Genomic DNA, 18,409 nt, shown 5'->3' with positions numbered 1-18,409 from the left:
GTGTGTTCAGTCATGGCTAGAAAACCACGTATGCAGTGGGGAAGCAGTTTCATGTCTAATGCTTCCTATCAAAGTTGATTCCTGGGACTGCTGTTTTTAGAAGTCCAGTGCTTTCATTGATCCATCTATACTACGTTTTTACTCCCACTCTTACTCCAAGGAACTCAGAGCCTGGTATAAGCTTCTCCCTTCCTCATTTTAGAACCACAACAACTCTGTGAAGTAGGTTAGGTTGAAGGAAAGTAACTGGCCCAAGGTCACTAAGAAAGCTTCATGTGGCCATGTGTGGGTCTGAACCCAGGTCCCCAGATACTAATCCCAACACAAACCATTGGTACTTAATGTAGTTCTCCACTTCCCCCCAATCCTGGACCCAGTATTCTGTAGTCATATTTCCAGGCCTCCTGTCTCCTGCACCTGTATGCACACTCTTGCACAATGCTTGTGTGCTGGCACAGAGCTGATTGTGCAGAGGTAATTTGGACCCGATTCCCTTTTACTAGGGTGGAAAAAAATGGATGCAGGGCAGCCAGATACCATGGTTTCACACAAAGTCCTTAATCTCACACAGTGAATGTAGATGATGTGTTAGAAGCCATTGGAACTCTCTCCCTCATGATGCTTTCAAAGCTAAGCTCACTGTTATTAGGATTCTGGGGAAACAGTGCATGGATTAATGACTCAGGACCCTGGCCTCTTGTAGTATCAACATAGTTCAGCTCACAAACTACTGTGGGAGGGGATGAAGAACTTCTCTTCTGCCCCATATTGCTTCACTGCTGCTCTGCATGTGGTTTTCCTGCAGCAGACATGGTTAGTTCGGAGCAGGAAACGAATCTAACAGGGCAGTCCTGCAAACCAGATTTTTGGTACTTCGTGTGCAGTGGTGCACTGAATGTCCCCTGAGGATCAGAAATGTCTGATCAGGAATGTATTCTGGGTTGGGGACTTCCTCTGGGGTGGGAAGACCGAAGAGAGTCCCTTTGTTTTCTGTTATGGCTGTGGCTCAGCTCCCCCGCCCCCGCCCCCGATTGCGGAAGGAAGTTTAAAATTAAGTCATACAGAAGCACATAGCACAGGATAGCAAGCGCACCTAAGTCCCACAGGAACCTCTCTGCTCGGAAGAACTCACAGTTTTGATGGCAGAATGGATGGAGATGTCTCTGAGATACTGGAAGATTTTATATCCGGCCCGCTTGTCACTTGGGTGAGGATCACTTCTTTGTGTCTGTGTATATTAGAGAGTGTGCTTGTTCCACTGGGGCATCCAAGCAAAGAGGCAGGGGGAATCCCTGCCACGTTTAGGGGAGAGAGCCAGCGCCATGCTAGAACCAGGGACGTTGCTAGGACCTCACCTGTGGCGTCTACCCTGGCTAGTTAACCCAAAGATTCTTTAATCAGGGGACAGTTAGAGTAGAAAAAGATAACAATCCTGTTAAGAGTCTCCTAATTTTTAATCAAGAATTTTGGAAGGATGATTCTGCCCTACGGAGGAGTCAGATCTCAAAGTGCAGACGGGTCAAGCTGTGTGATAGGGTTGAAAACCAAAATGGCAATGATTTGGGGGAGGGTTCATACTTTAGAACCCAAGAAGGCTGGAACTGTATTCTTAAAGTAGGTTTGGAATGCTATATTCCAGCTTATTTTTCCCTCCTTACCTGAACAGATGGAAACCCTGGAGAGTCTGGCAGACTCAACGACTGAACAGCCCCCTACACCCTGGGAGAAGAAGAGACAAGAGGGCCACAAAGAGTATTTTCTTCAGCTAGTTGGTGGCAACTTCCTCATCCATGTCATGGAAATAATGTGAGTCAACTGTTTTGTGGTGTACCTTCCCCCAAAGACTCGTGGAAGCTGTCATTTGGTGTGGTGCTGAGAATTCTTAATTAGAAATTCCTAAACTTCCACTCATTAAACTACATATCTTCTTGAAGACAAGGGAATGGCTGTTAAGTCGATTAAATCTGTGGTGTAGATATACTCTTAGTTGAACTGAGCAGATATGTGAACAAACATGGGTGAATGTGCTGGGGGCATCCCAGAGGCAGGTAGTCAGTTTGAAAGAAGTTCCTCCATGAGGATAGCACCTTGTGAAGCTATGTCAGGAGGACCCGCTACTGAGTGGTCCATAGTATGAGGGAGGAAAGGGACTTTAACAACAACAACATTCAATTTATATACCGCCTTTCAGGACAACTTAATGCCTACTCAGAGTGGTTTACAAAGTATGTCATTATTGGTTGTTGAGGGGTTTCCGGGCTGTATTGCCGTGGTCTTGGCATTGTAGTTCCTGACGTTTCGCCAGCAGCTGTGGCTGGCATCTTCAGAGGTGTGGCATCTTCAGAGGTGTGGCATCTTCAGAGGTGTAGTGCTACACCTCTGAAGATGCCAGCCACAGCTGCTGGCGAAACGTCAGGAACTACAATGCCAAGACCACGGCAATACAGCCCGGAAAACCCTCAACAACCATCGTTCTCCGGCCGTGAAAGCCTTCGACAATATGTCATTATTATCCCCACAACAAAACACCCTGTGAGGTGGGTGAGGCTGAGAGAGCTCCAGAGAGACGTGACTAGCCCGAGGTCACCCAGCTGGCTTCAACTGGAGGAGTGGGGAATCAAACCCGGCTTTCCAGATTAGAGTCCCACACTCTTAACCACTACACCAAACTGGGTCCCTGTTAGTTCTGTACTATCTGAGACACTCCACTAGGAATGCTTCTTGCTTGCCAGAGAGGGTGTACCAGAACCTGCAAGCTCTCTATATCTTTTCCTCTGCAGAATAAAAAGCTGCCAGCTCCAGATTGAGAAATTCCTGGAGATTTGGGGGATGGAAGTGGAACCTGGAGAGGTTAAGGTTTGGGGAGGGCAAAGACCTTAACTGGGTATAATGTCATTGAGTCCGTGAAGGCAGCTATTTTATCCAGGGGAACTGATCTCTGACACCTGGAGAGCAATTGTAATTCTGAGAGAACACCAGCTATCAGCTGGAGGCTAGGAGCCCTATAAACTCCAAGGGAACAATTCAAATAGCAAAAATAGCAAGGCGTAAAAGAACTAAATTCCCTTTCTTATGCCTTAGCCCTGATCTAAATCACGGCCTTGCAGGGCTGCAATATAAATATTTTTTTAAAAAAAAATTGGGGGATCCATTCACAGATTTCCTGATCGTGCATTTAACATGACCCTCATTCTCCTCTGTGCCCAGTGATATTTTTCTTCCATAGAGACCTGATTCCTGGGGGGGTGCAGCCTCGTTGGAACAAGCTAAGTGATGAGACCCAGAAGTTGCAAATGTTACAGACCCTTCTGCAGCGGCTGCGCAGGTTCTACCAGGTGGGTAGAATTCAGCCTACTTTTATGCCTCATCTGCTGTTTTCTGCCCTGATCTCCCCAGTTGTCCTGGCAACCTGCAGGTCACAAAGAGAAAAACAGAGTAGATTTTAAGCACCTCGGAAGTAAATAAATACTATTATTCAGGGCTTTTTTTCTGGGAAAAGAGGTGGTGGAACTCAGTGGTGGAACTCAGGACTGCACAATGGCATCACTTTGGGTCAGCTGAAAGAAGGGGGGAGTTTTTTTAAGTTTAAATCACCCTTGGAGAAAATGGTCACATGGCCGGTAGCCCACCCCCTGATCTGCAGACAGAGGGCAATCTGAAATCGTCGCAGAGGGCAATCTAAGCTCCCCTCTGTCTGGCGATCAGGGGGCAGGGCCACTGGCCATGTGACCATTTTCAAGAGGTGCTGGAACTCCGTTCCACCGCATTCCGGCTGAAAAAAAGCCCTGCTGTTATTATTGGCCCTGTTTATCACCAACCATTGCAACCGAAAAGGTGTGTGGAAGAGCTTTGTTAAAGAACTCTTCCTTTGTGTTCTAGCTCTTGAGATCAGAGCTGAGTCACATGTTACACTGTGGAGTACAAATGTTCCCTATTATGAGTACACACACAGCGAGGCATGAGATTGGGGTGTGTGTGATAGAATCCAAAGGTGGTGAAACGGACTGTACCACATCAGGCTGCAGTTGGGGCCGCCTTTAAAAACTCCCGTAACCCAAAACTCCTTGCACTTCTTTGCCATTACTTGCCATTGTAAGCCTGTTATAAACCTCCAAATAAAAAGCTGATGTTAAAAAAAACCCTGCAAATAAAAATAATCTTCAGTGACAGAGTTTCTAGCCCAGACCTCTCCCTGTTGTGCTAGCTTTCTGCTGGAAGGCAGATTTATTTTTTATTTAGGGGGAGCATTCACCTGCCAATGGAAGCAGTGCGGTTTATTCTGTCATCTCAGGATTCTATCCTCTCATTTTGCTGCAGCTGCAGACAGGTTTACATATGTACTGTTGCATATTATCTGTTGCTCGAATATGTACTTACACTACCTGTACTTCATGTTCATCTAATGTCAGTCCTAGAATTGATTGTGTTCTGTTTCAGCAATTATTCAACTCTGTATTGGATCCTTGCTCATGCTACATCTTTGTAAAATCCTATGACATTGTTGTGGAAATGTCCTTAACACTGTATGGAAATGTCCTTGATACTGTATGGAAATGTTCCGGATATTGATTGTACTAATCTCATGCTATGTAATCTGCCTTGAGTCTCAGTGAGAAAGGTGGACAGGGGAAAAATATTTTGCTTGTATTTTCTGAAGGCACTTGCGGTAGACTGGAGTGGAGGATAGAGGCAGATGCATACTGGCAGGGAAGAGAAATGAATGTTTTCCTCATATTCTCAGAAAGGCAGCCACTGGGGTGTGGATAAATGCACACCTTTGAGAAGGGGAAAAGGAAAGTAACCAGGTAGACTGCTGCAGACAGTGGGTGGGAGGAGAGGATTAAAAGTAAATGCTCCCGATTCTCCCTCATGAAAGCAAAATCACATCAAACAAAATACGAGAGATCTGTGATTAGGAAAATCAAAAAGAGTCCAGTAGCACCTTACCAGCAGAGTCACCAGCACAGGTACCAGGCCCGCCCCCATGCAACTTTCTCGAAAATCAAGAGGAAACTTTCCACTTACCTGTATCTGCTCCATAAGTGAGAATTTAATTGCGTACAAAATGGGGTGTGTGCTTTCTTCTAAGTGTCTGAAATTTGGTAGGGAGGGAGTGTGCCTTGGGTGAGGACGAGTCTCACCTCAAAGAGTTTCATTCAAATTGGTTGAAAGAGAAAAAAAGTAACAGGCACAAATTTAAACCAGTTGAAAGAAATTGAATTTGAAAAACAAATAACTGGTATAGTAACTAAAAACAATAACCTTATGAAAGGACAAATCAATTGAAAATTGAATATAATTTTGGCAGGTACCATGTGAACAGAAAAAAATAGCCACCTGCATATGTGAATTGTTTGTGACTCTGAAGTAGTTCTATATAACCTGTTTAGTGTTTTCCCCCCTTTGTCCAGGATGAACTGCAACAACTGATCCTTACATCTCCGCCTAATATTTATCTTCTGGCTAGAGATCCCCTCACAGGTAGGCCCTTTGGTAGAAAGTCTGAGGTGCTAGACAAGCCACATATCCCATCTCTGTATGTCTTTTTTTAATCTTGTATTTTTTTTACCCTGCCTTTCTTTCAAGAAACTCAGAACTAGCATACTTGCTTCTCGCTTTCCCTTTCTCCATTTTATCCTCGCAACAACCCTGTGAGGGAGCTTAGGCTGAGGGAGAATATCAGTCAGCAAGTCTGATGGCACAGTTGGGATAGGAACCAGGGTTGTCCTAGTCAAACATTCAAACCACTACACAACATCCGCCCTGAGCTGCTTGAGGGGAGGGTGGGAGGATAATAATAATAGTAGTAATAGTAGTAGTAGTAGTAGTAGTAGTAGAAAAAACAGCAGCAACAACAACAACAACTCCTCTCAGAGGAAAAATGGCCGTGCTTGTATCACTCTGGTTTTCATAACCCTTAGGGAATCCTCTCTCATTCTCTTGAAGGGTAATAATACTGACCTACTTTATATAGCTGGGGTAAAGATTACACTAGGAAAATGTATGTTAAATTTCTTTGATAACTCTAGAATGGTATTGAAATGCAACGTGTGATTATATCCCCTCCCCAAATGAACTTATGAGAGACTCTGAAGGAGGTGGGCACCAGAAGGTCTCCCCAAACCCAAAGGCTCTCTTATAGTTAATAATGAGATGGAGATGATATATTAGATCATGTAGCATTTCATTTAGGTTGGGGGGTGTAATATTCTGAATCCCATCAAATCAGGTGTAGAGAAGAGGAAAATATGGCCGACTTGTTCCAGTGATCTTAAAAGTGGGGAAAGGTTTGCCAATCTCCAGGTGAACCTAGAGATCTCTCAGAATTACAATTCATCTCCAAACTATAGGGATCAATTCCCCTGAAGAAAATGGCACCTTTGGAGGGCAGAATCTATAGCATCGTATCCCTGCTGAGCTCCCTCCGCAAATTGTGCCCTTGGGTTGCCAGTTCCTCCATGGGAAATTCCTTGTGATTTGGGGGCATTGCCTGAGGAGGAAATTGGACCTTGGGTAGGGGAACTCAGCCTGGATGTGAGGTCAAAGGTTAGCTCTTTCAACTCATCCCCTTCCTGTCAGGGCACTTTCTTCCACCAAAATGCCAATTATAAATTTAAATATAAATTTAAATATCGTTTCCCCTGTCTTTTTTCTCAACATCACCTACAGGTTTCTATTTTGTGTTCTGTATGTCGTAAAAACACTTAGTTCCTAAATATTTGTGCTGGTATGGCAGGCTGTTACGTTCCACTCGACCTTAAAAAAAACTTTTTAAAACTCTTCAGTTTTTTTCTCAATGTTAAAGAGAAAACTCCACCCTGAAGGCTGATATAAGTTGAGGATGCCAGCCAGCCAACAGCAACCTCCTCTTTAGTCTCTGGACTTTACCATCTTTACAGGTGATAATCAGTTTCTCCTAGTTTCTATCATATTCCATAGGGAAAACTGAATTCCTAGAGCATCCACCCTCTGTAGCCACTCTAGGACTTCATTTTCTCATAGACTCTATGGTATACCATAGATTCTGCCCTCTGAAGCTTCCATTTCTTTCAGAGGAACTGATCTCCCCAGCTTCACCTTGAGGTTTATAATCTTAGGGAGAAATATGGTGGGATTTTTGGCTCCAAATTGTGATAACAATTTATTCTGTTTTTCTAGCACAGGGTGTCAAGGAAATGAAGAAGCTGCTCCTGCTTTTGCTGGGAGGTGCTGTACAGGTATGTTGGAGAGGACAGGGAGCCATTTCTGTGGTGGTGTTACTATAACAAGAGACCATACAGGCTGGGGTGCCGCTTGCTGGAAGATTGTCTGACAGAACAGGAAGTAGGCTTGTCTTCAGCCTTAACTTTCTGATTATGATGCATCTGTTGTTTTGAAAGTTATACGTTTTATAAAAGAAATCTTCTTTGGGGGTTAGCTTGTGATTCAGTTGCTTGACACAGCGGTTCACTGCCTGGGCTGTAGCCAGAATGCTAAGCAGCAGGGTAAATTTGGAGCTGTCCCTACTCCATGAGACAGGGGGCTCTGCCCCACAAGATCCCACCCTTGATATGGGGCTCTGCCTCACCAGAACTCATATCCAGCCAGTGCCAGTTTTCCAAATACAACCTGGAATGGATAAAAGCTATAGAGGGAAAGTGGTATAAAAATGCCTTTAATATTTTATTTTAATTGAAGCAGTAAGTCATGGGTGCCTCTGGACCTTGTGCAGAAGGGCTGGTCTTTATCACTGAGTGAAAACAATTGACCTACAACATGCAGCATTTCACACATGGAAATATGAAAGGGTTAGGAGCTTGTGGATTTAATGTGCAGAAAAGTTAACAGTAGAGTCTGAAGCAGAGTTTATTTATTTACTTTAATTATAGTCCAGCTTTCCTTTCTCAATGAGGCTCCGGTTACAATACAAACATAAATCTAAATACAGAATCAAAAGAGGTTATAACCCATTGAGAATTGGGGTAGGGGCCAACAACAGGGAATGGTTTTGCCCTCTGTGCTGGCTTGTAGGCCTTTCAGCGGTTTCACTGAAAGAGGTGGACCTTTTATCCAATCCAGCATGGCCATTTTTTTGTTCTAGTGGTGTGCGTGCAGCACCTTAATTTTCATATCAGGGATCTTGGACCAAGGGCTGCCACTAGAGATGGGTGAAAACCTGGAAAATTCTAAACCGTGCGGTTCGTGGTTCATCACCTTTCACGAACCACGAACGTTCACAAACTTGCCCCGGTTCGCGAAATGGTTCGTTTGGTTTGTGAAAATGGCACTTCTGGGGCAGCTGCAGGTCTGCAGAAAGCCCATCCCCCCCTTGCCTAGAAAACTGATTGGCGCCAGGCTGTCTGCAGTGACAAACTGAAAAACGAATCAAATGTACCAGCCTAAAGTTCGTGGCGGTTCATCAGAAATGGGCTGTGATGAACTGCCAGTTCGCGAACCACGAGGTGACGGACTTTGGTTCGTATTTTGGTTTGTGCCCATCTCTACCTACCACCATAATGCTCTGCTTAAGGGTCTACTCTGACTGCAATAGGCAGCATTCATTTACTCCACATCAGCAACAGTTCAAAATATACCAATGCAACTGCAGGGTGTATGAAAAGGCAGGCTATGTTCTGCATGACATCTTAGTATTCATGCGTGTAAATTTACATGCCTGTACACTAGACAGAAGATACATCCTCACACAGAGATTTCGAGAGTCTCTGGATAGGGAGATGAATCCTAAAAGATGACAATGCTAGCAACTCATGTTCAGAAATATTTTAACACAGCACTCTCAAATACAAAAAAATAAGAACCGAATAATGATTTACTAAAAGCGGGAACCAGAAAATAGGGAAAGGGAAGGGCATAGCTCAGGGAAGGGCATAGCTCAGTGACAGAGCACCTCCTTGGTGTGCAGAAAGTCCAAGGTTCAATCTGTAGGGGATGGTATATCTTAGGAATGATCTTGAGTCGGATTAAGGAATGAATGAAGAGAGTTTATTCAGGAACTACAACTTTGACAGAAAGCTGCGAGAAACAGAATAGATACTAACTGCCTGAGTAAATAGGGAGGAGAGACTTCCGGGAAGAAACAGGAAGTAGCCTAAGAATACCAATCTGGAGATGTGCAAGAAGGACAGAAGAGAGGAGGAAAGAAGGCTCTCATCCTGCTATCTATCTAACCAGGGCTTTTTTCTGGGAAAAGAGGTGGTGGAACTCAGTGGGTTGCCCTCGGAGAAAATAGTCACATGGCTGGTGGCCCCGCCCCCTGATCTCCAGACAGAGGGCAATCTAAACTCCCCTCTGCCTGGAGATCAGGGGGCGGGGCCACCAGCCATGTGACCATTTTCAAGAGGTTCCGGAACTCCGTTCCATCACATTCCAGCTGAAAAAAAGCCCTGTATCTAACTGTCAGACCTGCTGCCCCCTGCAGGTATTCTGTGTCTTCTGCCTTCTCTGTACACAAGGCATTGTATTTCCAACACAATCCACAGCATCTCCAGTTGAAAGGATCAGCTGGGAGGTGATGTGGAAGACCTTTGCCTGAGATCTTGGAGAGCTGCTGCCAGACTGAGTAGATAATACTCACCTTGAATGGGTCAAGAGTCTGATTCAATATAAAGTAGCTTCAAATGTTCATGTGACCCTGCTAAATAGAAACATTTGGAGCATGCGTCACCATCGTCACTAAGCAGACCTTAGCAGCATTAAGGGTAACCCCAACAGCAATACGAGCTCACAGGATGGAGAAAAAACAGTCAAGAAAGCTTTAATATGGAAAGCTCCATGTGGGTAGCCATATTGGTCTGCAGGAGAACAGCGGGATTCAAGTCCAATAGCACCCGAAAGACCAACAAAATGTCCAGGATACGAGCTTTCAAGAGTTAAGCTGTGACAGGTATCCTCTGGAAATCTTGTTGGTTAACTGAACTCGAATCTTAGTATGGCAAGTAGATCCTTGAGAATTTGTCTATGCTCTCAGAGGAGTTAGCCGTGTTAGTCTGCTGTAGCAAAATAGAAAAGTGTCCAGCAGCACCTTTAAGACTAACCAACTTTACAGTAGCATAAGCTTTCGAGAACCACAGTTCTCTTCGTCAGATGCATGGAGGGTGTCTATGCTACAAACTTGTATTTTATACCAGTTTAATTGTCATGATCTCCCCCCAAAAAATGGGAGTGGTACTTTGGTGAGGAGTGCTGTGGATTTTCTCTTAGCAGCCTGAAGCCCACCCCCTCATGCTGCAGAACTACCATTCCCAGGGTCCTTGGTGGAAACCATTTGGTTGCTAAGCCAGTTTAATTCCATAGTGTGAATATGTCCAAATTGCTTCGATGGACAAGTTAGAGAAACTGATCCTCCTTAACCTCCTACAGTGTGAGCAACGAGATGAGATCATTGGCCATATCCAGACGCTGGACATCGATACTCAGGCTGCCTTGGCTTCTGCCATCCAAGAGGTAATAAGCCTGTTTTTCTATCCATAATTTCTCCCCTAATGTGTTTTATTGTACTCCATCATGTAGCAAAAAATTCCAGAGGCAGTGTGACCTGAGTATGGTTCCATTTGGATTACCACATTTGCTCCTAAAAGGCAGTAGATTTGCCAGTTTAATAAATGTCAATGTCGATGATGATGATGATGATGATGATGATGATGATGATGATGTGGTTGTAATCCGCCCTGAACCTGCCAGTGCAGGGAGGGAGGAATAAAAATCGAAAACAAACAAATAAATAATAACTGCGCTTATATACTGCTCTTCTAGACAGATTAGTGCCTCACCCAGAGTGGTGAACAAGTTAGTATTATTATTCCCACAATGCAGCTGGGGAGCTGGGGCTGAGAGGAGTGACTTACCCAAGGCCACCTACTGAGCTCATGGCAGTAGTGGGATTTGAACTAGTAGAGTGCTGATTCACAGTTTTTAACCAGTTCACAGCTCTCTCTGTCTGCTCTGAAAACCGACTTTTCGTCACATAAGCATACACACACGTACACTCTCTCCTGCCGTCTCCCTTGAGCCAGGCTGTGTGCATGACACCTTCTCCGAACTCTGTTGGGAGAGTGTGAAAGCCAGCAAGAGACCATCTCCTGGCACTTAGCTCCCATTGAGAAAACTTCTACTGCCGTTAAGGAATACTAAAACTCTTTTACGGGAACTGAGATCATCACCCTAAAACAATTCCCAAAAACCTTGGTAACACATTTTGGCTCTGCAGCTGTGTTCCTTGGCCTACAAGATAACACAACATACTCTCCTTTCCAGGTAACCCAAGAGCCCGAGAACATGCTGAGGCTGCAGTGGAAGGAACTGGCGCCCTTGGAGATGGAACGGCTCCTACGAGATTTGGTGTCCCGTATTCGAGACTTGGTGCATGAGCGAGATGCAGGCTTGGAGGTGCAGGAAATGATGCTTGTAAACCCTACTTGGTCCCCAAAGCACAAACCTCTGAGCTGCCCCTTCTTCACATCATGGCCCAGAAGTTCCCCTGGGTTCCTGTGATGCTACTCCATGGTAGCCAGATAGTTGGTGCTGAGGGACACTATGAATAAATATGAACACTCTAAACAGGAACACTCCAATATTTGATTAAATAATGTTCAGGACTATTAAATTCAAGTGCCCATGTCATTTACCAGTCTCCCAGTGGTCCTGCATATCAGAAAGTGGGAGAAAGTTACAAATGAGCAGAATTCTGCAAGACTGTCCCCCCACCCCCACCCCCAAGATCTCACTAAGCAAAAGGGCTAGAAACTTGATTTTTATTCTTGACATTTTAAATTAAAGGTAAGGGGATCCTGACCTGAATGGCTCAGGCCAGCCCAGTCTTCAGATCTCCAAAGCTAAGAAGGGGCAGTTCCGGTTAGTACTTGGATGGGAGACCACCGAGAAAGTAGAGGGTTGCTACATAGAGGCAGGTAATGGCTACCCACCTCCATTCATCTCTTGCCTTGAAAACCCTATGGAGACAGCCATAAGCTGGCTGCGACTTAATGCCACTTTATACCAGCAAAGAGGGGAAAGTAGAATGCCCCTAGGAACAAGGGGAGCACGCCCTCGCAGCTCCCTCTGTTTCTCTCCTTATGGAGTTCCGATACCCCACAAATATTTTGCAGATTAAGAATAAGGGCATGCTTGTAACTCCCCTCTTTTCTTACCCAGTATAACTGCCTGAGCCCTTTATCCCAGCTAGTAAAGAGTCCAGTAGCACTTTTAAGATTAACCAACTTTATAGTAGCATAAGCTTTCAAGAACCACAGTTCTCTTCTGATGAAGAGCATTGTAGTTCTCAAAAGCTTAAGCTACTATAAAGTTAGTTAGTCTTAAAGGTGCTACTAGACTCTTTACTATTTTGCGACTACAGACTAACACGGCTAATTCCTCTGGATCGCTGTTATTAAACCTTGCTCTGGAATGGCCTGACTGCCCCTGATTTAAAGCCAAGACCATGTTTGTACTTTGGTTTAATGCTAATAATCGTCCTACAATATGTTATCAAACTATACCATCACAGCTGTAGTGTGCAGAAATAGCAGGCTACAAACCGCATGGTGCCTTTGGGCCAATTTGCAGGTTACGAAGTCCATGTGGCTGTCATGAGTAGACATGGGCACGAACTGCATTATGAACTTCAAAAACCCAAGAAAATGGCGATCGTGCGATCGTGATCCGACAGTTCGTGATTGTCCATGGCAAACAAACCAGCGTTTGGAAGAAGCCTGGTTCGGTGCGTTTGGCCGTAGTTCAGGAAGCCAGACAGTCGGACGCCATCAATCAATTCCCCTGGAAACGGAGCCGGGGGAATGCCTGAACTCTGTCTGCACTCCTTCTGTCGCCCTGGAAACCCGAATCAAAGCCCAGCTTACCTTGATCGGCAGGTCTTCCTTCCAACCATGGAGCTGCAAAGTGGTTACAAGTTGGGAGAAGACACGCGGGGGCGGGAGAGGGTGTTCTGTAGCCACGGGCACTCCAATGTCATGGACCAACCTGGCCCAGCAGAGCAGAGAGACTCAGTGGACTCTTCTGAGGAAGAGGCAGCTGGTGAACCTGACCCAGATCCACAGCCAGTGGCAGAGGCACTGCAGGAGGAGGCAGGCCCTGAAGGCTCAGATACTGATCCACAGCCAGGTCCCAGCACATCGGTTCCCTGGGCTGGCAACAGAAAGCCAGGTGCAGGCCAGCTCTCCCCCTTCCTCATCAGAGCCTCGGGAGCGCTGCCAGAGGAGGGCTAGAAGAGCCCTCCAAGCCAGAAGGCGCAGTGCCAGGCTAGCAGCACAGCACCGGCCCAGCATTGTTAGTGATGATGAGTGCTCGCAGGAGCAGGACTGAGACAGCCAGCAGCTGCTTGCTGTAGCACAGGCAGCTGAGCACTGTGAGGGTTAAAAGCAGCCAAAGAGGGAGTGGCTGCGTGGAAGCAACGAGTCTGCTTACTACTGACCTTGCTGCTGTGTTTGGAACTGATTCTCTTGTCCCTGACCTTGGCCTGTTCCTGTGGATGTGTTTCTGGAAGCCCCCTTTGGACTTGAAGCCGTGAGTGTGCCCAATTAGTGCCTGAACCTTGGAACTGGGTGCTGCCCTGCTCGGACAACTTGGGAGTTTTTCCTTGCCTGCTGCCAGTGTGAGTCTGCATCGGGACATCCAATCTCATCCCTGTAAACCCTGATAGGCAGCTCTGACAGCCAGACACAGACCTCCTGCGTTGCTCTATGGGACCTCAGCTTATAAAAAGCACTGTGCTCCTAGGCAGGCTTTCACTTTCAGCGAGCAGCGGAGTGTGAGAGCTGTTGCTTGCTACTTGTTAGCCTTTGGGGAGAGACAGAGAGAGTATAATTGAGCTTGGATTTTTGTGGGAGTTTCCTGGGGGCCTCGGATTGGAGAGGGTATAACTTCAAGATCCCCATTGCAATCTTGACCAAACTTGGGTGCTGGCTGGAGGAGAGCTTGCTACACACTCCCTGTGAATATGGGCTCTCTAAGTGCAACGGGGGGGGCCATTCTGAGCACCGTGAACCACGAACCGGTTTGGCAACGGGAAATGTTCGTTGCACTTCGTGACTTCAGGATCGTCATAGGCACCAAACCACGAACCGTGGATTCATTAATTTTTTTTGGTTCGTGCCCATGTCTAGTCACGAGGACTATTGGTCAGATGTGCACCTGGAGCTCTGGGCTGGAAACTTGGGTTCGACGCATGCATGCTCCGGATTTTGACCAGGACTGCAATATACATAAGGAGAAGGGACTTCGACCTTCTGCTTTGCAGTATTTTCCCACTATTTTCCAGGGAAGGAGCTACTGTTTGCCTCCTTGGGGAAACTTCATATGGGGATCACAACACGGACGTTTCCCAGATTGGCAAATAACAGTTCCTTAGGCAATTCAAGTAATAAAAACAGCACAGGGGGAGGGCTGAAACATCTTTTCCTTCTCTGCTGTAATCCTGATCTGAATTGGACCCATGTGCCATTTCCCAGCCCGTGAACTCCTATAATGTAACTTTAGAAACTCCAAATACCACCTCAGGCAAAATGAACTGAGATTTAACAGGGGATGTATGTACCCACACACACACACAAATAATAAGGTCTATCCTAAATAGAGTAACAGCCTATGCAGTCCAGGCTAGCTCTGTCTCGTTGGAACTTAGAAGCTAAGCAGGGTGAACCATAGTTAGGCCGTTTCCACACCGCTTACCTTCCCTCGGAACGACCCGGAACATCGCACAAAAAACGTGGAAGATCGCGTTTTCTCGTGTGAGATTTGCTTGACGTCGTGTGATGTTGCGCAAATCTCGCGTGAGAAAATGTGATCTTCCACGTTTTTTGCACAATGTTCCGGGTCGTTCCGAGGGAAGGTAAGCCGTGTGGAAACTGCCTTAGTTTGACCATCAAGGAAGACCAGGGTTGCTCTCTGGAAGATAGATCCGCTCCTTTCCTGCCTTGCAAATTTCACGATGGGGGTCACCATAAATTGGTTGTGACTTCATGACATATCCCCTCCGCCTCCTGTAGAGTAGACAGTGTTGGAGCATAGAAATCTCTCTGCCCCTGTGACTGCCTTTTGGCCGTGCACCCTCAGCTTCATCTTTCATTCCTTTTCTTGCCACAGAAATTATGGGAGCTGCAGCAGGGACAGCAGGAGCCACCCCAAGCTCTCCCGTCCGAGAACAACCACCAGCATCTTGGAGTGCAACTGGCCGAAACTCGAGCCCAGGTGCGGCGTCTGCAGCATGAACTGTGAGTGGGATGCCGCAGGTGGAACTATGAACTGCTGAGCGATGGTATTTGGATTTTAGTTGTTGTAGGGGTGTTTTTATTATTTCGGAGTAATTTTATAAATCTGTAAAGACACTTTAAAAAATGGAAACACTATGGACCCAGAGAAGAGCCAGCATGGATTTGTGGTTCGAATTCCCATTCTGCTCGCTGGGTGACCTTGAGCCAATGCCACACTCGCTACCTAACCTACCTCACAGGGTTGTTGTGAAGCTAAAATGGAGAAGGGGAGAATATTGTGAGCCATTTGGGGTCCGTATTGGGGAGGAAAATGGGGTATAAATAAAGAAAATCAATAAATAAGACAGGATTAGATGCAGTGAGCATCCTTTTATAGCTGTCTAGCAGGTCTATGCTGCAAATGTTTTCCCAGAATGTAGCATCTCATGTTGATTCCAGAAAGTCTCATTTTGATTTTAATTTAATGGTATATCGAACTGCTTTAACAGATTCATTGTGCATGACTAGGGTGTGGCTTGCAGAGAAGTTTGAGTCCCAACAATCCCTATTTTTAGAAATTAATTATCAAAGGGGATTTGATTTACATGTCCCACCCAGGATTAGTGGAAGATTTGAGCATTATGCCTTTGTTCCTCAAGAGGTCCTAATTCTGTTACTGCTCCCAGGGAAGAGAAGATGGAGGAGCTGCTGGAGCAACAAGATGAATTGAAGGATTTGGAGGGGCAACTTCACAAGATGCGGCAAGAGGTACTGTTTAGATAGCTTTGCTCTGGAACAGCACATTTATCTATTTTCAGATGTGCACCCGGCCTTATCCCCTGAGCTCAAGGGCAGTTTACCGTGATCCGCAACAAATACTAACAAATAGAAGCAGTTTAAAACCATTTAAGAATATAATGAAACATCAATAGATCAAACAGCCATTAAACAGTTCCACTGTCCACATATGTAAAAAGATCCAGTATGGGCAATCTAAAAAGGCTTTACACAAAAGAGGCACATTATAGGCATTCCAGAATGCTCTCACAAAAGTTGATTTACCTTTGGGACCCACTCCAGAGGACTAAAACTGGGCTTGCCAGTCCCCTATTTGGGGTAGGGGGATCTCCCGCCCCAGTGCACCTTTGCGGTGCTGAAAGAAAAAGATTTTTGTGTGTTGTTTCATCACTTCCAGGGAAAACCCAGAAGTGAGAGGGTAGCTCTAGGAATCACTGGATTCCTATGGTTTTACCATAGAGTTTCTGACCATTCCTACTACCAATGAAGTGCTTGCCTGGTTGATGAAAGATGACGCCAAAGGGACAAGAACCCTGATATAGAAATTTAACAAATTAGTAATAAATACTTATTCAGCCACACAACTCGCATTGTTAATGAGGAGCCCCTCTCTTCCACTGAGGGCCAGTTCTTTGCATCCCAACTCTTAGAAGTGAGATGGGTGGTTATCATAGACATGGCCTTTTCTGAAGCGGCATCTTTCTCTCGTTTTTATTATACTTAAATTTGGAACTACAATTGTTTTAATTTCTTTGTATGCTTTGGGAACCTAAACTAGAAAGCAGCATATACATTCATAAATATGTATATATCAAACACATTCAGTCCATGATCAAAGCTGTATTTTCCTCAGAGCCACAATGATTTCCCATTTCATAGCATTACAACAGTAGGTCCTGTCACACCACTCAGTCCTTTGTCCCAAGTCCCTGGTGCTAAATAAAACACTCTGAGGATGAGAAACCCCTGCACCCCAGGTTTGGGAGCTGCCACAAATTTCCTCTAACTAACACCAAGCTCAGAAACTGAGGAAATAAAGTCCAAAGCTATACCGGGTGTTAACTTGGAAATCAGCCATGCAAGTAGACCACTTGCTTGCTAAGTTCCAGCAAAATAATTATGCAGTAGTTGGGCCAATTGGTCAAGGTGCTGGTTTCAGCTTGAAAGCCAAGCAACAGAATCACCATACAGGATTAAAGAATAAATTGGCCGTTGTCACACAGCCATTTATTCCGTCAGTTTTGCACCAAATAGTGTCTTCGTTGCTATAGGCATCAGAATGGATTCACCCATCACATCACGTATGCTTGCGCTTCCAGTTGTTCAGGCAGAAGTGCTCTCTGACGTCAAATTGAAGTGTCTCCGTACATGGGGAAAAAATAAAGCGTCCCCCCCTTTTTTAAAAAAAAAATCCATATATTTTTGCTATATTACAATTTTGCAATATCAACATTGTGCTAGTCCAACCCCAAACTCGAGCGTGATAGGCAGCCGATCTATAAATGTAAGAACACAAGAAACAAGAGGGGGCAATGCAGGTCATACAATTAGAGAATATACGTTTACTTTGCATTTTGAATTAGGATGGGGAAAGCGCCTTCGGGCATTCATACTAGCGTTACAGAAGATCGCAATAGCACAATAAGGCTTATTTTTTAAAAAATTAATTAAGTGCACGATTGCCGATTGCGAAAGGGCTTCTGGGAGTGAGGGGCGGGAAAATCAATTGAAAACGTAGGAAGGATGAGCGGGGAAGTGAGCACTTTGGCATTGCGAAGCATTCAGAGACGATCCTGGGCATTCACATGGAAGCAGATGATATCGAGAAAATGAATAGCGACCCGTTTGAGAAGGAGAATGACGATCTCACAACTGGAATGGAGTAAGGTGGGCATTCGGCGGGAGATGTCGCTAGTTTGGTGCAAAATGTATGGCCGTGTGACGACGGCCATTGTTTATTAAAATTGCACATAAAGGCTAACTATTTAGAAAGTGTGCAAAACAGGATAGGTAAAATAATAAAGACTAGTTAAATTACAACTTCTAAACATACCTGGCCAGGTCCCCTGCCAGCTATACAAGCTGATGTTTTGACAGGTTTATGCCACAGACAGCAACAAAGTTGGATGCTGATTGCTAGTGGGTTTTTGTGCCATTTCAGACACAACCAGTTTGACTGTCAGTTGCTAACAATTTTTTTTAACCTTGGCCGTTTCCAGATGGCTTACCTGCACCCGGGACGTCGTGCCACGTTTCAGATCGTGCTGGGGAAAACGCGAAATAACGCGTTTTCTCACGCAAGTTTTGCGCGACGTCGCGCAAAACTCGCGTGAGAAAATGTGATATTTCGCGTTTTCCCCGGCACGATCCGAAACGTGGCGCGATGTCTCGGGTGCAGGTAAGCCGTC

The 18,409-nt window shown here is 45.4% G+C and overlaps 1 protein-coding gene across 1 annotated transcript in view; it reads left to right on the top strand.

The window, feature by feature from the left end:
• The first annotated feature begins 1,147 nt into the window (after positions 1 to 1,147).
• CCDC88B (coiled-coil domain containing 88B) overlaps positions 1,148 to 18,409 on the top strand; it is a 59,871-nt gene continuing 42,609 nt past the window's right edge. The window contains exons 1-9 of the mRNA XM_054973029.1: positions 1,148 to 1,207; positions 1,667 to 1,806; positions 3,227 to 3,335; positions 5,412 to 5,481; positions 7,159 to 7,217; positions 10,360 to 10,443; positions 11,254 to 11,385; positions 15,097 to 15,224; positions 15,890 to 15,971. Of these exons, the coding sequence (XP_054829004.1) occupies positions 1,148 to 1,207; positions 1,667 to 1,806; positions 3,227 to 3,335; positions 5,412 to 5,481; positions 7,159 to 7,217; positions 10,360 to 10,443; positions 11,254 to 11,385; positions 15,097 to 15,224; positions 15,890 to 15,971 (864 nt within the window). The remainder of the gene's footprint in view (positions 1,208 to 1,666; positions 1,807 to 3,226; positions 3,336 to 5,411; positions 5,482 to 7,158; positions 7,218 to 10,359; positions 10,444 to 11,253; positions 11,386 to 15,096; positions 15,225 to 15,889; positions 15,972 to 18,409) is intronic.

This window comes from Eublepharis macularius, chromosome 1, assembly GCF_028583425.1.
Source record: "Eublepharis macularius isolate TG4126 chromosome 1, MPM_Emac_v1.0, whole genome shotgun sequence".
Lineage (NCBI taxonomy): Eukaryota > Metazoa > Chordata > Lepidosauria > Squamata > Eublepharidae > Eublepharis > Eublepharis macularius.
Note: the sequence above shows the minus strand (reverse complement) of the source record. Positions and strands in the feature narration are given on the sequence as shown.